A 10,836-nucleotide genomic window follows, 5' to 3' on the forward strand; every position below is an offset into this window, starting at 1 on the left:
CGTTTAGAAACATTCCAAACTGTCATTCGCATTCTCAGCTCTCTTCTCAGTCATTCATTTGTTAATATTYCGAGTAAAACACACACGAACTCCCATGACATACATATTATGTACATATATTCACAGATCAAAACAAACTGTAAACTTGTTACCAAAGCACAACAGGTATTTACATATGTACATTCATCTGTTCACAACTAGATACTCCACTAACCAACCAAATAACCTGCTAGCTTGTGATACTTTAGACTCCCTTGTAATATAGTTTATTCGCTTRCAACTAATGACGGTTTGCCGATCGTATTTGTGAAGCTGCAACGAGCATAAGTAAGTCATGTGTGTATACGGTGGCTTCTGATAAGTTGGTTCAGCTGAGATTTACCACTTTTATACAAATTTAGTAGTATTATTCGGTCTTCCGTATTTGATGGGACCGGTGGAAACTTCTACTTCTAACGACTTAAATATCTTTAATAGTATCCTTCAAATTTACACATTCTTTATACCTAGACCACGACTGGGTAGATTTTAGTTCCAACTGTGATTTTTTTTTACGACCTCTATTGATTTATAAGGAATACAAAGACTTAACTAGAAAATATCGAATTGTGAATAGGTTGTCTTAGCCATGAGTTCTTGTTTCGTCATAGAGTGTCTCTTGTACAAGTATGACCTCTAGTCTATACTAAATTTGCAAAAAATTACTGTCTTTTGGTATAAGATTAGTGTTTTAAAAAAAGAGGTTTAACATCCATAGAAAAACTGTATGTTTAAGTGGGACGATTGCTGTAGTTAATATTTTTAAGCCGACACRTTTTAATTGTTAAAATGGTACTACAAAATATGTAATGTTCATGGAGTCTAAAATTTTTCCAATAGTTAAAATGTTAAAAAAACAAAAAAAATTAAGAGTTTGAGTGAAAAGTTTCATTCCGAATGGTTCCGAGTACAAAATTTCTTTTATATTTGACTTCAGGTTGCATATTACATCACCTCGAAATTCTCTACCATCGTAGTGGTCTTGGAACATGGTGAGATGTAATCATTCCAATACTTTATTCTAAATTGTTCTGCTTTCAGGCCCCCGATGAGAGATTAGTTAAAATTGYCTAACATAATTTAACCTAGTATTTTACTAAAAATGTCACTGAAGGTGGTAGAAAAATATTTTTTGGAGTTTGTGGTTTAAAAGCTCAAAAGCTTTCCAAATCGCGAATTCAYAAATGTTATGTCCACCATAAATTCTATAAAGCTTATATAAGTATTTAAACTAGCTTATCACCTGATCTGTTGAAACATTGCTCTATAAATTAAAGACTTTATTCCAAATTTATTGTGAGACGTTTTTTCATGGCAATAAATCTTCCAATTATTACAATTAAGGCAGGGCAATTATTTCCTTTGTACTGCTTAGAAGGGAAATATACCTCTTAATGATGTTTGCTTCAACCCTATGAACTAATGAGATATATTTAGTAAATTAAGGATCCTAGCAGAATATTMATCTAGACCATATAGCTATGAAAAGCTTTTATATAATAGTATTCGCGACTTGGCTCCCACGTCACTGTTGACAGACATAGCTTAGAAGTCGTAGRTAATTTCRTCTATCTTTGAACCAGTATTAACAGCAACAATAATGTCAGCCTCGAAATCCTACGCAGCATACCTCCTGCCAACAGGTGCTACTTCGGACTGATCACGCAATTGAGAAGTAAAGTAATCTTTCGACGAATAGTCCTGCTATATGGAGCAGAAGCATGCACAATGACAACTTTTACGAGTTTTCGAGACAAATCTTTTGCGGCGTATATCGCATTCGATGGAACGATGAGCTGTRTGAGATATACGACAACAKTGACATTGAAATTCAATTGAAACCAACTGCTCTAGAAGAAAGAAATRCTTAAAAGGGTTACACTTATTAGCTAGCTCTATATCAAATTAAGGTGTAAACCTCGAAAGCAGGAAATGTACCTTAACCATATATTCTCGCATAGAGCTGAGCTTCGACTTTTTATTTAAGACTGTAGTTATGTCATGTTTTGTATTATTAGAATGATGGTACGTTTTGTTGTAAGTATGCGTTGTTGTGTGAGGTTATTAGAGGCTATTAACATAAAATATCGTTGGAAATGTCGCATATTTTACGAAGCCCTGTCGCTACTCTCCTCAAWTTTAGGAGATCAAATAGCATTTATGGGAGCTCCGAAATGGTATAAAGCAGGACAAATTGGATGAAAAAGTGCTATGAAATGACGTCACGTTAGTAGCGTACTCTCTGCGAAATTAAGCGAAATGCTATAACAAGAAAGCATTTCAACATGTGAAGAAACGAAGAGCAGCTTATAAAGCTTCTTCATATGTGCGCATAAGACATTTCCATGGCAAATTACAACCGGTATTTTACACTGTTACCCTATGCCAGCAGCAACGCTCGGTGAAGAAGCAAACAAACCGCATAAACAATTGGAGAAACAGTCACTATTCAACATTGTACCGTGTCTCGCGCAGAACGCGCACCGCAGTGAACCAATACGYGCAATAGACGGCAAAACTTCGAAAACAAAAAGTCAACAGAAATTCTTAAAGTCACCCAGAAAAACAAAATAAACAAAAAACGAAAGAATTTATAGAAACAAAATAATAATAAAAAGAAATTGTGCTACAAACAACAAGAACAACAGCAAAAGCGGTGGGTCTGCATGTAAGTGTTATGTGTGCATTGTTAGCAAAAAGACGTTAGCTACGAACTCGAGGCATGCCAACGAGTTCGATTGATTGTTTTGGTGCGATGTTATTTGAAATTTGCATAAGGAATACCAAACATTCTACAACAAATTGTGTGGGTACAACATTCCTGCGTCTAAGCTTACCTGCATACCTGCGCGCTTAAGTGTAAATATGTGTGTGTGTACGAGCTGTCGTAATTTTTGAGTTTATTGGCAAGCAAATTTTGATGAAATGCTGTTTGAAAATGTTTGTAATGAATTTTCATTTAAACACTTCGTTTTGCGTGAAACTGCTTTGGAGAGATCACTGGCCGCTGGTGTTGTGCGCACTTTCACATATCTACGTACATACAAATTTAGTGAAAATTGTGACAATGACATCCTAATGCTGAGCGACAGACTCTGTAGTCCGTCTAATGACTTTCTTCTTTCACTGCGCAGGCGCACGTACGCGAGACGCGCTATTCTATAACATGTTGTTTTTCTATTTTCTTACAATTTTTTTTTTGTTTTTTTCTTCTTGCATTACTTTTCCATATTAGCAATTTTTTTTTGCATTTTTTTTTTTTACTTGAGTCACAACGCAACGTGCTGTCGTGCCGACCACAACTACTTGCGGCAAGTGTTTACGAAAGCTCTTTCACTCAGTCAGCTGTGTGCTTTATTTACCGCTTAGAGACCATTCACATTGCAACTGCATCCGCTTGCAACAGTCTCAGTTAAATCGCTGAAACCATAATTATCGTTAAAGCCACAAATAAACATGCTAAACGCGTCTGTCTCCTATTTCTTTATAGCGCACACGCAGCTTGCAGTTACAACTGCTGCAGCAGCCAGCCACTGCCAACTGTCACATATTTTGCTTTGCCTCACAACCCACCTTTGTGCCCCTCCTTTGCGCGCATTTGTAATTTCCCAAGCTTCGTGTGTCAGTGTGCTGTCACTTCGTTGTTAATGGCAGTTTTCTTCGCTTAACTTTTGTTAATCTGTGTCGCTTTGCTGTGCTCATCACTTCTATATTTCTTCTCAACTAATTAGTATGTGCACTCAACACTTGTCTATAACCATTTAGTGAAATACATACTTATTTCTATTGAGCATCAACTTCGACACTTCTTGTAATCACGACCGCCATAATTATCGCTTATTCTACCTACTATTTGATGCACTATTTTAACCATATTTTCTCCCATAAGTTGTTTATATTGTATTTTGTTATTTTCTCAAATTTTCTCATAGTCAGGCGTGTTATAATGGAAATAAGGCGAAGTGTGTCATCTGCTCTGCGTTTTGTGTGTTAATGTCATCTCCACAAAAATCAAAAAAAAATAAATTTAAATTAAAAAAAAAAAAAAAAAAAAAAAAAAAAAAAAAAAAAAAAAAAAACGGGAAAAAATTACTCATCGTTATATACATATTATGTAAATATATTTATAAATTTGTACGTTAATTAGTTTGAGACTAGTTTTAAGTCAGTTAATGTTTGCTTAACACGAGTCGATTGCTTTAGAAACTTGTATTTCACTCAAAACAAAGCGTGTGGATTCGACAAAATTTATCAAAATGCCTACTTATCAGCGTTGTGGCTATATATAACTTAGCCGAATATATTTATATTACATGTCTAATGAGTGCTTTATGGAGCTCTTACTAGTAGCCGCTTTTTGGTTAACCGAAAAGAGAGTAAAACKTGTAGATCAGTTTTAAGCCACTTCGAAAGAGCCGATAAGTTGTTTTAATACAACATTGTCGAGACCGATAAAGGTACACCACTCTGAGATTGGCTGTCGTCTGCCGAGYTGCAATCGGTTTTGGAAATTTTTCAATTTGACTTCTAACAAAGGTTGCGCACCTCTAACTGCTTAAATCTATAAAAATTACAATGAAGAGCAAGTAATACTCAGAACCTTAGAATATGACTTTAAGGTAGTACATGTCTCTCGATATCGTCAATTACTATTTTATCGCTCAAGAGCTTAATACAATTTCGATATCAAAATTAACGCAACCGAATCATAAACACTACTTACATTTTCAGCCACCGGCCTTGTCTTTATCGTGGATCACCTTGCTGGTGTCCATCTTTGACGCATGCTCAAGCTATACTATATACGAAATCGTTCTAACGCCAAATAGCCTAACCCGACCGTCCTTATATAAACCGAGATACATCTAATGGGAAAATATTGGACCTATTGTATGCAGGGTTATAAAATCTGTAGAATCAGAGAGCTCCTTAGAAAATAAGTCACGAAAAATTTATTGAATATATCTCGTCAAATGAAAAGTTTTCCATACATGTACGTGGCTTGGTCAGGAAATTTATCATTTATGAGCATACTATTATTATAGAAGTTATATAGTATTTCGTGAAGATACCACGTCAAATGCAAAAGTTTTCTAAACCAGCACCAGCAATTTCTTCGGAGATTATATTTTTGCTTTAGAAAATAACCTGTGCCAACTTTTATGGAAATACATTGTGAAATGTGCAAATTTTCCATACAAGAACTTGATTCCGATCGTTCAGTTTGTATAGCAGCTATATGTTAGAGTCGTCCGATATCGGCAGTTCCGACGAATGAGCAGCTTCTTGAAGAGAAAATGGCGTTTGCAAAATTTCAAAACGATATCTTAAAAACTGAGGGACTAGTTCGTATATTATATATACAGACAGACGGACAGACAGACGGACATTGCTAAATCGACTCAGCTCGACATACTGATCATTTATATATATATCTTATAGGGTCTCCGACCCTTCCTTCTGGGTGTTACAAACCTCGTGACAAACTTAATATATCCTGTTCAGGGTATAAAATGCAGGAATTACGCGCCGACTCTCTTAGATCTGTGACCTCTGGCTTTTCATAAAGCTGGAACGACCGCTTCAGGGAAAATGTTTTGAATTAATTGAAGACCTTAAATGCGCATTGAAGGCTATTCCGGAAATTGACTTTACCAATTATTTCGAGAGTTGAAAAAACGTTGCACAAGTGTATTGGGATTACTTGGTGAAGAACGATAAAGATTTTGAAGMAGAAATTAAGAATATAAAAATTGTGCAGAAATTGTTACTATTTTTCAGTCATAGTGGTATGAAAATKAAAAATGAGATGGCATATTTTATTAATTTACTTTGGTTTCCAAATTTAATATTTCAAATAAAATAACTTATTTTCTAGCCTGCGCTTAAAAATGCCCCAAACCAAYTCCCACAATGGCGCCGACAGCATTGAACAAAAGCTCCTCGGAATTCTTGCTGCTCAAGATCTAGGCGATATAACGCAGGAGCTGTGCGACTTTTCACTTGAAGAACAGAATGCCACAGCCGAGGCGCAGGGCATACAACCAAGTGCCTCCGCAGATTACATACCTGTGCTAGGGAAATCGGTGACATATATAGTCGCTAGCGTATTGTTCAACGAGAGGGATGAGGTGCTCATGATGCAAGAGGCTAAGCAATCATGCGCCGGTAAGCAATSATTTGATGTATATATTCCCGTGATAGTATTTACTCTGTATTATTCTTATTCCAGGCAAGTGGTATCTACCAGCTGGGCGCATGGAAAAAGGCGAGACCATTTGCGAGGCAGCTGTGCGTGAGGTTTATGAGGAAACTGGTCTAAATGTGGATATCACAACTCTRCTGGCCATCGAAGTGGCGGGCGGCTCATGGTTCCGTTTTGTGCTCACCGGTCGCGTCACAGGCGGCCAGTTGAAGACACCCGCTCAGGCGGATAACGAGTCATTACAGGCGAAATGGATCGGCAGACTGTCTGAGTTGCCGTTACGCGCTAATGACATTCTAAATTTAATCGACATTGGCCGCTCGTATAACGAACGTAACTCGTCACCGCAGGCGCCATCCTATCACCCGGATGTTTTGCCAACAAAGTACTCTCATCACAAAAATTATTTGCGTGTGGTCGCGGTGATACGCAAACGTGCCACGAATTCGTTGAATGTGCTTGTTAGTGAAAAGAATGTGCATCATTTCCCCACGGTCGAAGTGCATCCACAGCGCAGTCTTCACTCAACGCTACGCAAATTTATGATCGARCTATTTGGCGCGGAGTTGCCACAACATCGGCCACACGGCATACTCAGCGTCGAACATTGTCCCTCGCCAATGCCATACACGAGCGACGGTATTTGCCTGAATGTGTTGGTAGTATTTCGGCCACCTTTAGAGGAAGTGGCGCTTATTGGCAAATGTACATGGCATGAGTTGAGTCGTCCGCTCGAGGAGAAATTGGGGCGCATACTGTCGAGCAAACATTCCACAATCCCTTTGAATGTCATACGATAAACAAATGTGTGAGCTTGGGGTCTGGATTCGRGAAGTGCAAGTAAGCAGGATTCAACAAAGAATAAAATAAATAAATAATTAGGTGTAATATTTGCGCACATAATTAAAGTTAGCTAAATTACAAACAAACGTGTTTAGTGGAATCTACGGAGCTGCAGTGCTGCGCTACAACTTATACTACTTATTTGCAATAATATTTATTTTTAAATATTTGGATTTTATATACACCAATCATTGTTTATTAAGTTGCTGTTATACAAATTTTTATGTTATAAATAAAAATTTCATGTTAACTACRTACTCACGTCGATAACTAACGAATTCTAGGTTTAACGCACAATTAGAATTATCTTATTGATGTTCCTATTATACGAACGCATTTTAATTACTCCTTATTGCGAACGCTGCTATATGTATACCATGAACATGGTATATTAAGTTTACTAAAAAATTTCTAATCTCCAGTAGGAAATGTCCATGGACTACGGTTTTTACAGTGGTCACCACGCAAAGGACAATAAATCCTTCGCAGAACCTTTCTCTCGAAAACTCGTCGGCTCATCAAAATTTGACATCATCCATGCCTCTGCACAATATAGCAATGCGAGAATAATGAGTGACTTATAGATGGTTTTTGTTCGTCGAGAGAGGACTTTACTTCTCAATTGCGTACTTAACCCGAAGTAGCACCCGTTGGCAAAAGTTATTCAGTGTTGGTTTTCCAGGTTGTTGGTGTGACTTGTGAGCCAAGTCGCGAGTGCAACGAGTGTTTGTTTGAAATATTTCGTCTTCCCCTCGTTCACCACTACACTCATTTTCTTCGCTTCCTTAACCAGTCTGGAGATACTTGAACAACACGAAACAGAAAATTGTAGTACTCAATCATTGTTTAACAGTTTTCTTTCGAGAAATCAGGAAAACCAACCACCGAAGATTAGTGGTCCACCACATAGTCCTGACCTAATACCGAGCGAATTTATTATTCCCGTACGTAAAAAATATGCTGGGAGGTCGACGTTTTACGACACTCGATGCGATGCTTGATGCGTTAAGGACGCATGTTTTGGAGATAAATCAAACAGAGTGGCAAAAATGTTTCGCCGTTCCAAATGGAGATTAGGTGGCAGAATAATGTCATATGTGACCTGGTCTATGGAAAGGGGGCTTAGGTGTCAAAAAATTGATTCGGATGGGAGATAAGATGCTTTTTCACGTGATATGTAGAATCCAAAAAGTCATAACCTAATTTTCGCACGTTAGCTCCCTTTTCGTGGACCAGGTCACATATATTCTTTCAAAAAGCCCTTAGCTTTATTACAAAGGGCAAAGGGTTTTGCAGGTCATCTAATAACATGTAAGTATGTACATCGGCTTCACTACATATTTATATACTTCTATTTTTTGAATAAAAGCAGTTTTAATATCTTTTTCTTTGAATTTACCATTAAYAGACATAGGTTTGTGTCGTTTATTTTACAAATGTTTAAGTAAATGCATCATCAAATCAAATTACACCATATAAATAATTATAATTTACAAATGCACTAGACTGTGTACTCATATATTATATATACACATATAGATTTCTAAAAAAGTGCTAGAATGTTTCAAGTAACTGAAGACACGCTTTGCCATGCTTTCGTTTATAAATATTTACATATTTATATATGTGTATACATACACATACATATGTAGACAACAATTAACGGTTGAAGGAGCATAATGACACTATTCAATTTTTAAGCTACATTAATTACTAGAATGCAACTTCTTCCAGTTGTTTGAAGCGATCTTATATATGTATGTAAGTATATATGTATTATATATGATATATGTGTGTATATTTGGCCCAAGCTAATGTTCAGTTCAACTGTCCTGCATGTACATAAATCCGTTGTAAATTCTTCATATTTGCCTAATGACGAAAATGTATATGTTAATTTGTCCATTTAAAATGTTGTATGAGCCCGTTTAATGGCTAAATTGACTAGGAAGTAATTGCTGTATATATTTCATTCACATTTGCATATACATGTATATACATATATATGTAAATATGTAGGTGTGTAACTTCCATTCATTTAAATCTATTCCACATTTCAGCTAATTTACAATTGTATCTTCATATACGTATGCGTTTGTATGTATGTATATGTGAGAGCAACAGCACGTGATCGCATACATGGATATGTTCTAGATTACTAATAATTTTACAACAACTTTCTGGATATATTTTCGTTAAGTTACTAATGCTGGTGCCGTTTTGTTGTCTATTATTTCCAAACCTTGTTGAACAGATCCATGAAGGAGTCGTAAATCATGAATGTAATGGCCACATCCAAGCAGACACGACCCAAACGTGGCACCGTGCCCTTGTAGAAGGCCGTTACGCCCTCATTGCGCCAAATTTGCAACGCACAATCAGCAGTGTTTTTGTACTTGGACGCCTCCAAACCCTGCATACGTGTCTTCACCACATCAAGTGGTGTATTGCCAAATACCGAGGCGGCACCAGCGATCGCACCAAATGCGCCCACTACCAGCTTCGGCACGGTCTTYTCGTGATCACCGCGCTTATAGAGATCCTTCAATGATTCCATAACGAAGAAACGTATCGCCTGATTCGAGCCCTGTTTAAGTATGGTAGGTGTCAGACCCTTATATACACCGCCCAGACCTTGAATGGCAAAGAAAAGTAATAAAAATCATAAAGAGCAATAAACTAAATTTTAGTTCTCACCTTCCTGCCTCACAATTGTGCTGACGCCATGGAAGAAACCGCGGTACTGTGGATTTGCGCTGCGCTGATCATTRATGAATTTCACTTTGACAGTCTCCATGGGTGTCACGGCCAAAACAGCTTCACACACGCCAGCACCAAGACCACATAAAAGTTTGCCCGAATTACTGAGCTGATTATTGGAATCRGCCATGTTGCTGCGCAGGAACTCGAAAGCACCAAAACTATAATACCAAAAAARTGTTTAGTAAAAGTAGAAAAAGTAATAAACTCTRATGTAARCCCACCGTGCTGCAGATTTGGGAATACTGCCATAGATCAGCACACTCAAGCCACGATACAAACCAAAGAAACCATTAGATTTGATAGTCTTCTTGACACAGTCGGCAATGCCATTGTATTTTTTGTTAGCACCTGAAATACAGAAAGGCATATTTAATGTTTATTGAATTTTGTTGGTTTTTAGACCTTACATTGAGATTATGTGTTATATATAGAATAAAATTCTAATTCGATTTAAAAATTAATACTACTTATATTTCTYAGAACATGAAATTTACTGATAGTACATATAAGAACTTTCTAGGGTGTTAAATAAGTGTYACTCGGGCATGTCAGTTTTTATTATTCCCGTTCAGATACGGCGAAACGATTACCAAAGGATAATCTGACAAAAGTTCACGTGCAGTTTCATATAGGCAAACGGTAATTACTTTGAAACGGTGTGAGGCGTGCCATGTTTGCTCATTCCGGACAATAAGTACATGGATGAAACCAATTCACAGCAGTATTAGCCGTTGTTGAAGCACACTCCAAAAAGGTCTCTATTTGCTTCGAGATCTACGATCAAGCATGGATCTACTAGTACACACTAGAGACCAAGGAACAGTCGAAACAACGAACTTTTTCTGCGAACCTATTCTGCTAAAGGTCAATACTCTCCTAACGATTGGAATGGAGAGAACCACAACTTCTTGGGAACAACATCGACTAAATGTAAATGTAACAAGTAAGGAAGGGCTAAGTTCGGGTGTCACCGAACATTTTATACT

The 10,836-nt window shown here is 37.2% G+C and overlaps 2 protein-coding genes across 6 annotated transcripts in view; one reads left to right on the forward strand and one right to left on the reverse strand.

Moving 5' to 3' along the window:
* Positions 1 to 7,341, forward strand: part of LOC108975179 (8-oxo-dGDP phosphatase NUDT18) — a 13,633-nt gene extending 6,292 nt beyond the window's left edge. For 2 of the 4 annotated variants that reach the window (XM_018943509.1, XM_018943511.1), the window contains exons 2-3: positions 5,918 to 6,207; positions 6,272 to 7,044. In XM_018943509.1, the coding sequence (XP_018799054.1) occupies positions 5,931 to 6,207; positions 6,272 to 7,044 (1,050 nt within the window). In that variant the 5' untranslated portion in view covers positions 5,918 to 5,930. Of the gene's footprint in view, positions 1 to 2,674; positions 2,708 to 5,917; positions 6,208 to 6,271 lie in introns of those variants that run through there. The other 2 variants (XM_018943510.1, XM_018943512.1) reach the window with 2 other exon arrangements.
* A 1,157-nt stretch (positions 7,342 to 8,498) lies between these two features.
* The window catches only part of LOC108975184 (putative tricarboxylate transport protein, mitochondrial), a 15,263-nt gene continuing 12,925 nt past the window's right edge, over positions 8,499 to 10,836 (reverse strand). For both annotated transcript variants that reach the window (XM_018943520.1, XM_018943521.1), the window contains exons 3-5: positions 10,072 to 10,198; positions 9,785 to 10,008; positions 8,499 to 9,721 (exon numbers count right to left, since the gene is read on the reverse strand). In XM_018943520.1, coding sequence (XP_018799065.1) covers positions 9,318 to 9,721; positions 9,785 to 10,008; positions 10,072 to 10,198 — 755 coding nt within the window. In that variant the 3' untranslated portion in view covers positions 8,499 to 9,317. The remainder of the gene's footprint in view (positions 9,722 to 9,784; positions 10,009 to 10,071; positions 10,199 to 10,836) is intronic.

Source organism: Bactrocera latifrons, unplaced genomic scaffold, assembly GCF_001853355.1.
Source record: "Bactrocera latifrons isolate USDA-ARS-PBARC rearing strain unplaced genomic scaffold, ASM185335v1 scaffold_62, whole genome shotgun sequence".
NCBI lineage: Eukaryota > Metazoa > Arthropoda > Insecta > Diptera > Tephritidae > Bactrocera > Bactrocera latifrons.